The sequence below is a fragment of the Oryzias melastigma genome, linkage group LG8 (genome assembly GCF_002922805.2).
Source record: "Oryzias melastigma strain HK-1 linkage group LG8, ASM292280v2, whole genome shotgun sequence".
Lineage (NCBI taxonomy): Eukaryota > Metazoa > Chordata > Actinopteri > Beloniformes > Adrianichthyidae > Oryzias > Oryzias melastigma.
Window position 1 is genome coordinate 1,879,407 of NC_050519.1, and position 15,700 is coordinate 1,895,106.

The 15,700-nt window shown below is 37.7% G+C and overlaps 2 protein-coding genes and 1 long non-coding RNA gene across 5 annotated transcripts in view; all 3 read left to right on the forward strand.

Annotated features, from left to right (window-relative positions):
• The window catches only part of LOC112146913 (transmembrane protease serine 9), a 25,318-nt gene extending 18,936 nt beyond the window's left edge, over positions 1-6,382 (forward strand). Inside the window, exons 3-10 of one of the 2 annotated variants that reach the window (XM_024272975.1) lie at positions 753-912; positions 1,040-1,290; positions 1,675-1,832; positions 1,909-2,146; positions 2,342-2,513; positions 3,007-3,260; positions 3,328-3,422; positions 5,764-6,382. In XM_024272975.1, coding sequence (XP_024128743.1) covers positions 753-912; positions 1,040-1,290; positions 1,675-1,832; positions 1,909-2,146; positions 2,342-2,513; positions 3,007-3,260; positions 3,328-3,422; positions 5,764-6,342 — 1,907 coding nt within the window. In that variant the 3' untranslated portion in view covers positions 6,343-6,382. The remainder of the gene's footprint in view (positions 1-752; positions 913-1,039; positions 1,291-1,674; positions 1,833-1,908; positions 2,147-2,341; positions 2,514-3,006; positions 3,261-3,327; positions 3,423-5,763) is intronic. The other variant, XM_036213099.1, reaches the window with a different exon arrangement.
• LOC112146911 (transmembrane protease serine 9) overlaps positions 1-15,700 on the forward strand; it is a 73,487-nt gene that overhangs the window by 49,148 nt on the left and 8,639 nt on the right. Inside the window, exons 1-2 of one of the 2 annotated variants that reach the window (XM_024272972.2) lie at positions 11,143-11,969; positions 15,426-15,446. The exons of the other annotated variant lie outside the window; for it this stretch is intronic. Of the exons in view, the coding sequence (XP_024128740.1) occupies positions 11,921-11,969; positions 15,426-15,446 (70 nt within the window). The 5' untranslated portion in view covers positions 11,143-11,920. Of the gene's footprint in view, positions 1-11,142; positions 11,970-15,425; positions 15,447-15,700 lie in introns of those variants that run through there. 2 annotated transcript variants of the gene reach the window in all.
• LOC112146921 lies at positions 12,665-13,816 on the forward strand. The gene is made up of 2 exons (XR_002919340.2): positions 12,665-13,396; positions 13,471-13,816. It is a non-coding gene; the product is annotated as an uncharacterized LOC112146921 (long non-coding RNA).

Consider the following 15,700-nt stretch of genomic DNA (forward strand, 5'->3'; position numbering starts at 1 on the left):
GCAGTGCGCTGTGGGGGGTGGACTACTTGCCAGTGGGGCCCCCCTCCTGTGGCCGCGGCATGGAATCGCCCCTCCCCTTGGTTTTATTTGCACCTTAGACATGTAGGATCTTGGTTGGGGGGGTGCTTAAAAATCACTGCCAGCAAACAGTAGGTGTCCTCTCAGTACCCGCCCTGCCTACTGGTCCCAATTGTTCTTGAGAACGAGACCTCTTCAAAAACTCCATCAGTGGCAGAGCCTGATCGGGCCTTGTTGGTGGGGGGGGTGCCGGTCCCGCATGCCCCCCTGGTGGGTGGATTTCCTCTGCGGCTCCATGGCAGGTGTTGGGGGGTCTGGGCTGCTGCTGTTGCTGGGGATTCTAGTTTACTATTTAGACCTGATTGTTTTATGATGTTACTTCCCTTTGCTGCCATCTTCTTCCTCAATCACATATCCATTCACTGTCACATTCACATCTAGGGCCAATCGAGAACAACCAATTAAAAATATGAAGCATGTTTTTGGATGATGGGAGGAATAGAAAAAAAATAGAAAAATGAATCAGGAACCAACCAGTAGTTTATCTTCATGAAATACAAACAGCAAATAGGAGCCATAGAGATGCTTTTGTGTTGAGAAAAAGCTAAATGGTAAAACTTCAATCAGAGGTACTTATTTTATGCTTTTGCAGTTAAGTTTAGGTTGGGTGATAATTTGCACTAACTCAGCAAATATCTGTGGACAATAAAAATATAATTCCTGCTTCTCTGCAGTTTGTGGTCAGGCTAATCTGAACACCAGGATTGGTGGAAGACAGGATGCTCCTGCAGGGTTCTGGCCCTGGCAGGTCAGTCTGCAGGGACCTTCACACTTCTGTGGAGGATCGCTCATCAACAACCAGTGGGTGCTGACGGCGGCTCGCTGTTTTCAAGAGTGAGCTACAATAATAGAAGTGATCAGTCATCAGTTCTCATACTAGTTTTCCTTATATTAAAAGAAAGAAACAACAGAACAATATCTCCAGTCAAACCTCTCAAAACATTTCTGTGTTCTGTCTCAGTGGCAGTGCATCTGGTGTGAACGTGGTTCTGGGTCTTCAGAGTCTGCAGGGATCCAACCCCAACAGGGTGTCTCGAACAATAACAACTGTAATCCTTCATCCGAGCTGGAACTTGTTTTCATTGGACAACGACATCGCCCTCCTGCAGCTCTCCTCACCAGTAAACTTCACCGACTACATTTCTCCAGTCTGTCTGGCTTCCACCGGCAGCACCTTCTACAGCGGCATCAACACCTGGGTCACCGGCTGGGGTAACAATATATTTGGGGATCAGTTAGACACTGAAAAAGTCTGCTGGTTTCAGGCTATACAGACTTTATCCACTATTCCATAGAATATTGCTGACATCTAAATAATGATAAAGTTATTTGATTCAATAAGAAGTAGAAGTGGAAGGTCACCAGTCTGTTGCCCTGAGACAGACTGCCGACCTGTTCATGGTGTATCCTGCTCTCGCCCATCAGTAGCCGGGTTAGGCTCCGGCACCCCTGAGACCCTGAAAGGGACAAAACGGTCAAGAGCATAAATTAGCAAAGGTGGATTCTGTGAATCCAGATGTTTTTGAGATTCAATCAGAAGCTGTTCGTTGATGGACTTCAGATGTTGTCAGTTGATCATTTATTTTCTTTCCATAGTCTCCCTTCCTTCCACACAAACCCTCCAGGAAATACAAGAACAAATTGTGGGAAACAGACAGTGTAAGTGCAGCTATGGAGCCAGCTATGGAGCCAGCTTCATCACAGATAACATTTTGTGTGCCGAGTTACTTGAAGGAGGCAAAGACTCTTGTCAGGTAATCAACTTTATTTTCTGTTTTCTAGATATTCCTCTCAATTCTTCAATACATTTAAATGTTTTTGGTCTTGAAGGGCGACCCAGGAGGTCCGCTGGTGATTAAGCAGAACGGACGCTGGATCCAGGCAGGAATTAGGAGTTTTGGAATATTCATTATTGAATGTTATTTACCAGGAATGTACTCAAGAGTGTCCCACTACCAGAACTGGATCAATGAGCAAATTACCAGTAATCAGCCCGGATTTATCAACTTCACATCCACTGGAACTGACAGTGACCTCATTGTGTCGTGTCCAGGAGTGCCTCCTCTGGGTAACCATTTACCATTACCAAGTTGAATACATTATTTATTTTCCATTACTAATAAAAGCATTTTACTACAAATAAAAACATATGTGTGTTGGTGGTAACTTTGTGAAAGGATCTGTGTGTTTCTTGATTTGACGAATTTACACAATATTGATGAATGTGTAGCAGGTATTTAAAGTGTGTACGTCTTTTCTGCAGATTTGGTTTGTGGACGGGCCCTCCTGAACTCCCAAGTGTTAAATGAGAGTTCAGTGGTAACTGCAGGTCAGTGGCCGTGGATGGCGAGTCTGCAGAAGAACGGACAGCACGTGTGTGGAGGGACTCTAGTTTCTCTGGACTCTGTGCTTAGCAATGCTAACTGCTTCTCAAGGTGAGGACCATCGAGTGGTTGGTCAAGGAGCCAATGAGCTTGTTGGCTAATGCATGCATGCAGGACAAACTGAACGGGGGCGAGGTAAAACGTAGTCGAACAGGCAAAGGTAAAACATATGACGAGGAATACAATGCTCAGACTGTCAGCAAGAGCACAAACAAGACTTTACTCCAAGCAGAGCTCAGTGCCAGAATAAATGCAGTTGTGAAGATGACTGAATGAGGAGCAGCTGGTGGAAAAGGTTAATGTTCAGGAGATGGCTCCCTCTGGTGGTTGAAGGGGGAGGCAGATGCATCAATACCTGACTGTATCAATGTATTTTCATCTCCAGCTATTAAAATTCTTCATTTCTAAACACTATAACCTTTGAGCATTATGAGATTTGAAGTTTGACTGTAGAAAACAAAGATATAGAAGCAGAAACTACAAGTGGTTTATTCATGTAGATCATATTTTCTGTCATGAGTAAACTGGAACATGTCTTCCACAGTTCCCCTGTGGCGTCTGAGTGGACGGTTGTGTTGGGTCGTCTGAAGCAGAACGGGTCAAACCCCTTTGAGGTGTCGCTGAAAGTGACAAACATCACTCTGAGCAACCAGACAGGCTCCAATGTTGCAGTGCTGAAACTCTCCACTGCATCCCCCCTGAATAAATACATCCAGCCCATCTGTCTGGACAACGGAAGAACTTTTCCTGTGGGAACCACATGCTGGGCTGCAGGCTGGAGTTCTGGACGGGGAGGAGGTGAGTCCACGTCACACTTTTAGAGAATACATTTTGTCTGAAAAACCAATTTCTACCAAACTTTCAGAAGAAGAAGTTCTGCAGGAGTTCCAAACCTCAGTGCTAGAATGTACGAGACCATCAAATGACAGGATCTGTACCGGACGGTTTACACTTGAACAGGTAAATCATTATTTAGCGTATAAGGGGTCAAATTCAGATTACATGCATCAGTTGAAATATTTGACTTTGTCTCGTAAAGAGGCACCACCTTCCTTAAGGAAGAAAAATTACTCAATGATGAAAGTTTATCAATTTTTGCTTTAAAATTGATTAAAGAGGAATCTTCAGAGTCAATCTCAACACTTCAGGAAGTAAACAAGAACAAGATGGACAACAGCTGCCTTTTTGATATTTATTAAGAGATAAGCATAAAAATATATACAAAAATAAACAAAGAAAGTTAATATAGTGTATGTGCATGTTTGAATGTGTGTGAAAGTCGGTGGATGAGCAAAGTAATGTCTCAGAGCGGTTTAAGAGAAAAATCGTAATCTAAATAAAACAATTACGTTAAACTGTTCAAGACACTAGTCTGGATAAATCAAATTGGCTGTTATGACCACATCAAACCGTAACAGTCTCCTCACCACGGTGGATCGAAGCTGGACTTGGACTGGACCTTCAGACAAAGCTCACCAGACAAAGGTGTTTCTCCTGAGGCCGATGAGATGGGGAAACCAGCAGCAGCTTTGGCTCAGGGTGTAGGAGAACGGTCGAAGACTCTTCTGGAGAAACGACCGGCTGAAGTTCTGGTGGTCATCTGGGTTTGCACAGCCAAAAGAGTGGATGGTCGTTGAAAAAGCGTGCTGGATTTAAAGTTCACTGAAGTGTAGTCTCAAAGCGGATCGTTCAATCAGTTTCAAAAATAAGAAGCACAAATGGTGATGAGCTTCAAAATAGAAAAAATAAAAATGCACGACAGTTACCAAAAACATAAAGTAAAGAAAAACAGTCTTGGCACAAACTTAGTTACGTGGGGTAAGTAGAAATAAAAACAAGACCAAAAAGATTGGAAGAAGTTTTCCTCTTCTTCCTGCATGACCCTTTGACCTCAGAGGAGGCCTTGCTCTCAGCGAATGGCTGCAGGTCTCCAGTGGATCTAACAGCTTCATGTTTCCATCAAGACTGTTTAAACTATTTGAGAAAAATTAAAGTTATTTCTCTTAAATGTTCTGAGCATTCACAGATGTGTGGAATCATCAAAGTGATGTGAAAACCAAAAAATCATGAAATACTTTTGTGATAAAACAAGTTTGCATAAAGTTTAGATCAGAATGAGTTTAGCATAAACAAAGTTTAAAAATCAACATTCAAACTCTTAATGAATAAACAATCAACTATGAAGAGATTTCTCATAGAAAAAGATCAACTACATATAGTTCTAATGTTTCTTAATTGTCAAATAAAGAGGATTAAATCAAAGCTTGAATTGTATTCCATATCTTTAACTCTTAACATGCAGTTTATCAATACATGATCAAATGTTCTCTAAACTCATATTCAGATACAAATCACATATTTATGAACAACAAAGATTATTATGGAAGTTTTGTCTGCTTCCTGTTGAAATCTGTGAATAAAGTTCAGTCATTTTCATGTCAGTTTATTCACACTCAACACCACAAATAAAAGAAGTGTTTAGATGAATACTTAAAGATTCCAGGACCTTTGGTTTTAGATCAACCTTTTGTGGTCATTCATCCTAAATTCTTCTTGGATGTAGTTCAAGTCAAAGTGGAATCTGGACGTTGAGAAACAGACCAATAAATCTGCTGCACCTGCGGAATAAAACACGTTTTGATGAAAGTGTTCTGAGAATTTAAGGGAAAAAACTCATTATAATAAAACATGCTTTTCCTTCAGTGAAGGCACTGAGTTGACCATAGTTCTTTCATAGATTTTCAGTATTTATTCAAAGAGTCTGACTTAAAGGGTGTTTTTGGTGTTTTAAACGTGTTTTTGTGGCATTTTCTGATGGTGGCGGATATAGAAATTAAGCTAAAAACAGCATTTCTGAGTATTCCTTTGTTGTGATTTATAGTAAATTATGAAAATTTGAATAAATCCACTATTCTATGTACTGTACCTCTGATTTCATATCTTCTTATTGATTTTATTAGCAGTTAAATCACTTTGATGTCATTATTTGACACACACAAATGGAAAATACAGAAAGTTTTGAATCTCTTATTAGAGAATTTAACTTTGTAACTGTTTCTGTACCTGACTTTTGAAGAAAATGATGAGGCTAGATTAAACAAATGTGAAAGTAAAAATGTTAGGAGCAGATGAAAATAAAGAAGCATGAAAACCATCCATGATGGTTCACTGAGAGAAGTACGAATATCTAAAGAATAAGCCCAGACAGTATTGATCGGTCCGACACCAAATCGTTTTGACATTTCAACAAAAAATGTTCTTACCCTATAAACATAAAATAACCATTTAATTCGCTCTTCAGGGTGACTCCGGAGGCCCCCTCATGTGTGAGCAGGACGGCTCTTGGTATCAAGCCGCTGTGTTATCATCCATGAACATCCCCAGCAGGAGAAGACGAGCTGCAGCGGTGATGGAGTTTGAGAGACTCAGCCGCTTCCAGGACTTCCTGGTTAAGACGGTGGGAACTTTCCTGTCTCCTGCACCATCCACCACCACTACCAGACCTACGACCAGACCTGATACCGGACCTTATACCGAACCCGTGACCGAACCTACGACCAGACCTGATACCGGACCTTATACCGAACCCATGACCGGACCTACCACCAGACCTGATACCGGACCTTATACCGAACCCATGACCGGACCTACCACCAGACCTGATACCGGACCCCATACCAAACCCATGACCGAACCCACCACCAGACCTCATACTAGCACTACTACCAGGCCAACGGCCAGACCTCATACCAAACCCATGACCAGACCTATGACTACTACTGATCACATGACTGGCTGGAAAATTCCCCACAAGGTTTTCTTCTACCTTCGTCTCATTTTCCGGACCTTGTGTCACGTTTTCTCCTCACATGAAACTTAAACTACTATGATATGAAATCCAAAAAGGTGAACAATTTCCAGCTTTTACTCTATCTTTACACCTACACGCTATCTTTCATCCTTATAATACTGTTAACACAAGGAACTCGTTTCAAAGTTTTGCAGAGAAAAATAATTAATGACTTTATACCTTAAGATTAAACATTTGCAATTCCCGATCATCCGGTTGTTCCAGAACTTCTCCAAAAAGCTCCAGAATGTTTGCAGGGTTTCTGATAAAACTGGTAAAAGTGATCATATTTCTTTAAATTTAGCTTCTCTTTATGGGACCAGAATACATTAATAAATTCTTAAACTAGTCATTTTATTTGGTCAGAATAAACATTCTTGATCTGATAACTTCTCTTAACATGTTCATGATAATCCTCCTTTATTTGCAGTAAATATTCTGTGGTGTAAAATTATTCAAGTTATAATCAGATGCCTCACTAAAAGTGGGTGGAGCCGGCTGGTGTTCAAATGTAAATATAGAGACAGAAACGTACAAGCAGACACACAGACACACAGACAAACACACCCCAACATACACACATAGACATACACACACAAACACACACCTTTAATCATCCTCCAATTCCATAAACTCCCTTGTTTTTCTTCCTCCATCTCTAACATCCAGAAATCTTTAATATAAATAAAGCTTAGACTCAAATACAAAAAGGGGTTTATACAGATATACATCTCCTGTGTCAAAAGATTCATGTATCTTTTTGTAACGGTAAAATCAACACAAGAGGAATTTAGCTCATATCAGTTTACTCTGCTGTTGGACAGGACGAGTTCCACAAAAAGTAATTGAGACATTGACTCAGACCGACTCCAACCAATCACTGTTTACTGACGATTCCTGGTTCCAACATGGAGGCACAAATAAATAACAACTACATTGATTCTCACATACAGTCGATGGGAGAAACAGAACGTTTTTCACCTATTATTAAAATACAGTTACTGACAATATCGTTTTTATTATTGGGGTTTACTGGAATAATTAGGTGTTAGAAGTTTAGGATAAAAATCGTGATTTTGTATTGTTTAATTACTTTGATTTTGTTTTTTCTTTTCATTATTTTGTCTTTATAAATGAATAGAATGGGATCATTGTCTAAATATTAAATCAGGTTTTCTGGACTCAAATAAAAGTCCGTTCATCCTCCTCTGGTTGTTGATTTAGAAAATATTTACTCATTTGTTAAAAAAAAACTAAACCTTAAATACTGTGGGTTCAATAGATTTTAGGTGATTATTTGTTCAGATCATGTTTTCTGCATGCTGGGTGTTTTTTAAGTGTGATTATAAATGTAAGTTTTAAGGGAAAATGTTGATGTTTATTGGGTAGAAAAACATAAATCACAATAAAATCAGTATAAAGTTGTATTCAAAGTTGAGGGCAAATAAATCAATAAAAACCTTCAGGGGTGTCTCTTGTATTATTTTAGACTTATAGACTGCTTTGATTTACTGCTCATTTATAGACAAGAAATATTCTTTTTTTAACATAATATTATGAGAGATGAGATAAATGATCCTAATCATAGTTAAAATACCACTGGGACTATTTAAAATAGATCAAACTATGATAGGAGAAGGACTTAAACAATACTCACATAAGGTTTAAAAATGTTGTCTCAACATTCTATTAAAAAAATCAAGTTTGTTTGACATTAAAAACATTCTTTTTTCAGAAATACCATTTTTATTTGTGAGTTTGTGTTTTCATGTTTCCTTTCCTAATATAAATAAATAATGTGAAATAAAAATAAACTAAAGGAAGCTGTAAAACCAGCTGGACTGGAAATGTTCTTGTCTCTAAACATAACAGATCCAAGTGACACAATCACGTATGACAGCTGTCCTTTTGTTCCACCGTCAACAAAGTTTCTGCTCATCATGAAGGTCTTATCTCTAATGTGACGAAAGAGGAGCTGACAAACATATTGCAGGACTTTTTCATAACAAGGCTCATCATGGTCATGTGTGCTTATATGCTTAAATCTGAGAAGCAGTTAAATCTTTGTGAATATAAATGGTACGGCTTTCTCCAAGTCTTATGAAACTCATGTGACAGAGACGTAAATTCTGAAAGCTTGACGTTAGTAAGGAATGAGAAAAAGTTTATCTGCAGCCTTCTTATGGTATGTTGAGAAACATAAAGATGCTGTAGAACATCAGACGCATAGAGAACACAATTACAGACAAAGGGGATTCTTTTTTTACGTCTTTAAAAGTACAGGAATGTTGTCTGGTCAGAGCAGATGACGCCGTTTTCACTCTGCAGATGTCTTCATAGAAGATTTTCTACATCCTCGTTCTTTTATTAACCTTATCGAGAAAGGGAATATACATATTCATGAACATTCCAGAACAAATGTAAAAATACCAGATTACAGCCGCAGCTAATTTTTATCTGGAGTCCTTTGGCAGGTTGATGTAAAAAAAAAGAAGAGATAGATAGATAGATGGATAGTACACATAAAATTGCATAAAATTAAATTAGAAAATAAATAATTTTAAGAATGAACTTTCTTTGTAATAAAAGTATTCTTATTTCTGGTTTCAGATATCTAAATTCTCAGGGGTTTTTATTGTTTAATTTAGGAAAGTTTTCATTTTATGTGTTCTTTTTTGAAAGCACCACGTACACAACCACCTATTGGGTATTTAATACATCCTATCTTCAAAAGTTACTTAAATTCTAAAACTACCTGTAATGCATTTAACACAAACAAATGGGAGGACAGAAGAACAAAGAATTCTTCTTCCTCTTTACTCAACTTTAATTTAAAAAAAATTGACGGGCTTCCTCAGTCAGTTTATGTCAATTTTCAGTAGTTATAACTTTTAACAGCATAAATCAAAATCAGTCATTTTGATTATTTTTGACAGCTTTCAAGAGAACATTTTTCAAATGTTTTTGTCCTTTCCATCGTGAAACATCTTTATACAACCTTTTAAAAACACCGTGTTGAGTTTTCCAAAGTTTCACATCAATAACGAGAAACATTTATTTTTAGAGCGGTCTGAGCAGCTTGACGTTTAAAGTTAAATCTCCTTCTGATTCCCATCAAACCCTCCAGCAGAGCTCTGAAGATGTAGGAAGACAATAACTGAGTCTGACGTGATGAATGCAAAATCATGAGAAGTATGGAGAAGAGCCTGCAGGCTGCTAGAGGTGTCATTTCCTTTATTCATCATTGATCTATCTGGTCTTTTATCCACTTTATTTTTACACGAGTTTCTGCACAAAGGTTTCATTGTTAGAGGCTGTTAGGTTTAAACAACCTGAAACATTTCTCTGCAACTACAAAAAAGACAAAAGAGGGATTTGGTCTAAATACTTCCAAGGAAAAGCAGACAGAGAAACTTCACAACGTCCCACCGCTCCGCAGTTCTCTGTCCGGGTCTCTTCTTTTTATTTAGTCGGAGGCGTTCCCTGGTTACATTTAGATCTGTCGCTCTGAAGAGAAGAGGGAAAGAACAGCTGCAGAGTGGTTTTTACTATCACATATGTCAGATGCTCTATCATCCTGTTCATGACGCCGGTCCCTTCAAGCATTTGCATTATATCAGCTCCTCACAGCATTCTCGTTTCTTGATACCGAGCTGCACACGACATCAAGCAAGAAGATTAAAGAAAGAGAAGTTCAGATCACTTACATCACAAATATTTGATAAATGTCTGTACAACCCTATCCAGGATAAGATTCCCCCCTCCAAATTTTTAACACAATTTCATAAAAATTTTAAATAGACTTGAAAGCAAAGAGAACACTGTCAAAGTGATGTTAAGTTCACCAATATAGACTTGCATTTGCAATTTTACTTTTGGGGTAAATTAAGTTTATTTGCACAGAACATTTCGTTTAAAAAGACTATTTAGTGCTTTACATAAAATACTAAAACAAACATTTATATGAAATGTTAAAGAACTGATAAAGATTTAAACGAATTAATTTAAAGTAAGCTTTATTTAGCAGTGTGGATGTAAACTTATGAATAAAGAGAATTAAATGCAGCTGAGAACAGGTAGGTATTTAAATGAACTTGAGTGTTTCAGCTGAAGTCTCTTCCAAATATTGTTCTGATTTGCTTGTTTGACTTCTTTGGTTCTTACTTTTTCTCTTCCTTGGTTTTCTGCGCAGGCTGCTGTGACTTCGCCCACTCACTGTGGATCCTGTTGAGTAGTCACAGCTGCCAGCACTTTGCTAATTAGCCATGCCACATTAAAAGAACTCTTCCTGAGTCTTCTGTTTTGGATCAGGTTTTCTTATGCGGAGTTCAGTGTGTCTACGAGTGTTGAAGTTATGTGCTTTGTTGGTAAATATTTGGGACTCTTACTTCTTTGATTGTGTTTCTCCCTGGCTTGCCTGGCGATGACAGATATGTGGAACACAGAAGCTAAAAGCAGTTTTACTAAGTTTGACTCTAGAAGCTGACAACAGACTGCATCCAGATGCTGGGAGAGGTCTGGCTTGTGCATACCAGGTCAGGTGGCCAATCATATCCAGTCATTAATGTCCTCCATGCATTTACCAGAGCCTAAGCAGGGCCTTGGTCTCCCGGTGTCAATGTAATACATGTGTGTGTCATCTGCATAGCTATGGTAACTAATGCTAGCGTTCTGTATAACCTGGTTCAGTGGGAGATGTCAATATTGAGTAGAAGAGGCAGTTTGGTCTTTCTCCATCGGCGCTCAGATTCCTGATACTCTCTTTTTACATTCTTTACTCCATGAAGACTTTTTCCTACCAGAGATCACCTTTACTTCACTGTGAGCAATGACATCCATATTTAGTAAATTAGGATGGAAGCTATTGACAAATTATTAATTGAAGTCCCTGAAGGGTGAGGTGTTGGAGAAGATCTGGTTCAACATCCTTCTTGTAATTTACCATTTTGTCATCCAGGAAGGTTCTTGCACTAAAATAATTCATTGAACAAAACAACAACATCCCTGCCTTTTCTGCTTGTTCTCTCCTCACTGATGCCACCATGTTTGGGAGGAGTTGACTCGATGGGGAAACCTGAGCTGTTATTTTTATCCGATTAGGTTTTTGTTAAAACCAGAAAATCAAGGTTATCATTTGTAATAAATGTTCTAACGGAAAATGTTTTCCCTGCTAAATACCTGCCGTTCAATGATGCCAACTTGTAAGATCTAAGGGTGATAATGATATTGTTTTCCTTGTGTTTTGGGATATGTTATATGGTTCCTTGATAGTTTCATAAATCAAGGTATTTAGTTACATTGAAGTAGAAACATGGCTAATATTAATAAAACATGTAAAAAGTAAGAAACTCTCAAAGTAAGAAAATTAATGGAAAAAAAATTATCCTAATAACTTAAATTCTCAAAAACATACGTAACATTTAGATTTATCATTTAAAGTCATCAGGAGGTAAGTTGCTGGAAGAAGAAGCTCGGGGTTAAAATATCTTTCAGTGCAGATTTCCATCGGTGAGGAGGAGCTGTCAGACAGGTGAGCCACAGGTGGGTGTGTATAAATACCTGGTGGTTTTGCTTTGGGAGCAGATCTGTTGAGAATCCGTTTGGAGTCATGGCTTTCAGGCTGATCGCTGTGGCTGTGCTGCTGCTCTGCACTCAAGGTAAGAAGCTTCACAGCGGATCAGAACCACAGTCCGTCTGAGATTCTTTCAATGAAACAAACTTCTGAAATCTCTATTAAATACATGAATTACAGTCGTGCTTTTGTTTGCAGCCTGGACATCAGCAGAATATGTTAACCCTGTCAAAGTTTTACTACAAAGTCTTAATACAGACGGTATAATCCTTTGAAATAGCCTGTATACTTCTGCTCTGACTCTTGAAGTGATCAGAAACTCTTATAAAAATCTCAGTTTTCATATAATCCATATGCTACTCAAAAAAAGCAGACATTTTAATTGGATTTATGTTATTTTGATTATATTTAAATGTATTCAAGTCTTTACCTGTATAACACCAGCTGCTGTTACAAATTAAACTTACAGTTCACTTGAATTAGACAGAATATGTTATTTTGTTCTACATGTTTGTGTTCCAAAATAAACAACTAATTATTCCTTTTTGATTTAAAATGCTAATTATTTTTGTTTTAATGTGTGAATTGTTAGCACTAATTTACATTAATGTTTGAAAAAAACTGTGCAAACAGGATTTTTGTGTTATTTTAAGACATTTTAAAAGGACTAAAACAATGCGTGTTGATTTTTGATATTATAGAAACAGAAATGACTTTAGCAAGTCAGATTAAGTTTTCATGGTTTTAATAACAAAAGAATGGAGAAGAAATAAAAAATGAAACAAGCAATTAATATGCATGCCGAGAAATACTGTCAGAACAACAGCCAAAGAGGAAATGTGAGCTTAATGAACCACTAGGCCAAGATTAAATGAATGGAATGAAAATAAATTACAGGATTTCAAGTCCATATTTATTAAAAAACCCATATTTATTGATTGATTTTTAGAGCTTTTTGTCTTTTATTTGCTTCAGTTTTGGATCTGTAATGTTCTTCTAAACATTTTTTTTTCATATTTTAGCACAAAGATGACTGACTGGGTCGGTTCTTTTTTTGTTTGAGGAGAACAGTGGGGTAAATGAACATTTAGCAACCTCTTGGTTCACATTGAAAATAACTTAAGGGATTAAAAGAGGAGTCTTGAGTTTTTTTGGTAGAGGGGAGATTATAAAAAAAAAAATACAGGGAAATTATTGAAAAAAAAGTTGAAAAAAATGTGTGATGGGTGACACCTGTAGGGTGTGGCTCTTCCATTAAGGCCCCTTTAAATAGGAGTGGGCGGGGCTGCCCAGCAGTGCCAGATTCTTGTGGGTGGCCAGGTTGACTGCGGGCCCACGCTGTTTGTGCAGCAGCTGTGAGCCACTGGGGTAAATTTGTTTTTTGTTAACCATGTTTGTTTTTTTATTATTGTTTTTTAAATATTTTGAATGTATGTATTTTATGACAGGGCTGCAGTATCTGAAGGTAGACCTACAGGGTAAATGACTGAGTGTGGGTCCTCGATACCACAGGTATGCGGTATTTTATTGCTTTTGATGTTTTAAAGAACTGGGTATTTTAACAGCTGATTGTTTTTATTCCCCAGTCATCATACCGCTACCTGCTGTCCTTCTTATATTGTGTTTTTAGTATTTTTACTCCAGTTAGTCTGCAAGACGCAGACTAACTGCTTTTACATTTTTTTATTATTTTTATTTGTGGTCACTTCCGGGTCTGTAATTTCTGTTTGCCAGCCGATTAGTTTTTAGCATGTGCATGTGTGTATTGTCTGTCATTTTATAAGTTTTTACCTTTTTATCCTTTTAACTGTTTGCAGTGCTCGCAGCAAGTTGCTGCCTTAAATGCATGTTTTATCTCGGCTCAGGACAACAGTTGAACATTTTAAAGACCAGGAGTGCTGTAACAATAAATATTGTCAATTTATTTGAACACGCCTGCCTCCCATGTTTTTATGGTTCCACTTGCAACAAATGGAAAACTTAAAATCCAAAAAATCGTCATCAGCACCAAAAAAGAAGAAAAACCTGCAAGTATTTTATTGGTTATCTATCACTTATGATCATTGTAGCACAATCAAGAAAATGTGGCCTTATTTGAACTATCTCGATTAAAATGAAGAATGAAACTGCCAAATAATCTATTTGGTTTTGGGGTTTCTTGCTTCATTTGCAGCATCTTAAATAAATATCATAAAGATCCAGGCAGGCAAAAGCATACATTGACATTTTTAACCCTGGACAACTGCCAGGGTTAAAATATTAACAATATTAAAAGAGGTATTGACAAAGATTAAGAAATCATCAATACAAGTCTCTCTTTAAGCATTACAAAAATAATATTTTTAATTTAAATCTTGAGCCTCTCAAGATTTATTTTCCACCACCCGCCTCCCACCATACAAAATGTTCTAGCTCTACCACTGACTTAAAGTTTGCATCAGAAACAGATTAAACTATTACCAGTTTTGTGTTTGTTTACCCACCACTCCTGTATGCATGACTGAAAAACATCAAACGCTTCGGTTGACAGAAAGGAAATAATTGATGCGGTTAAACCGGTTTGTTGGTTCATGTTGCTAAATATAAAGCAGGTTGATGACGTCAGTTAAAGTTGTTTAAAAGATAACTCAGTAGAAAAACAGACGGAGCTCAGATTCTGAACAATTTTAGGGAATTTTTGTTAGTTTGAAAGAAAAGAATAAAGACATTTGGCTGGAGAAATACACTTTATGGTTGCTAAGATTCCACACTTGGATGTTTTATCTCCCGTACATCTTTTGCTGTTCAACAACAAATCAAGAACCTCGTCAAAATTCCATGAATTCACAGACAAAAATGTGTCGGCTCACATTAGGTCTTAGTCACAACTAGTGAGATGTGTGCAGGTGAGAAACAGGCAAACCTGTACGGGACATGCAGGTGGCCCCGACCAAATGTCAAGGTTGTAGATCGCTCAGTGAGCCTGCAGAGAGAAAATGTTCATGCAAACTTGAGCGACAGGTCGTACTGAACACTCGTACGACACGTCAGGGTGAAGTAGGTGAGACACAGTTTTCATTTTTTCAGCAACCCTCCAGAATTGTGTGCAGCCTGACTATTAGAATTGAAGAAATAGACAATAGGGTGTAGTTTGTTCGGGCATGAGCACGGTCACTAAGTAGCCATTACTTTCTAATAACTAGAGTGTAACTAATAATAACTAGTATGGTGTAATCACTCAGACGTCCTAAGTCTGTGTGACTTCCATTATCTTTATGAATACTTCATAGTTCATGTACCACATTCATTTCAACGGTACGTTCCATTTTCATGACGTCTCTTGAGGTTACCATATGAGCCTCAAAGAAACTACAGACGCCTGTTAAGATGCACCATCTCCTATCAATGACCCTCAATGGAACCGGATGACCCTAAAAACTGGAACCACATGTACGGGGAAGAACTTAATAACCTTGGTTTTCACTGAAGACAATAACTTAACAAAAGTCGAAAATTGACTGTTTCATATTTTTTTCTTTCTTTCTGTTTTTTTTTCTTTCAGAATGTGTGGCACAGCTATCTGGTGAGTAAAAGTTTTTGTACAAAAAATTGTCACTGTTTCTGTTAAAGATATTATTTATTTATTTATACCAAAAGGCCAAAATCCATTGATGGAAATTAATTTAAAAATATTAGCTGATGTAAAAAAAAAAAAAAAAAAATTGCTGATATAAATCATTGGATGTCCTGGGATGTTCTTGGATCTGTAAATATTAAAATACTCAAACAGGATCTCAATGAGCTCAAGACCTGACAGGTTTCTGTGTCTGGCTCATG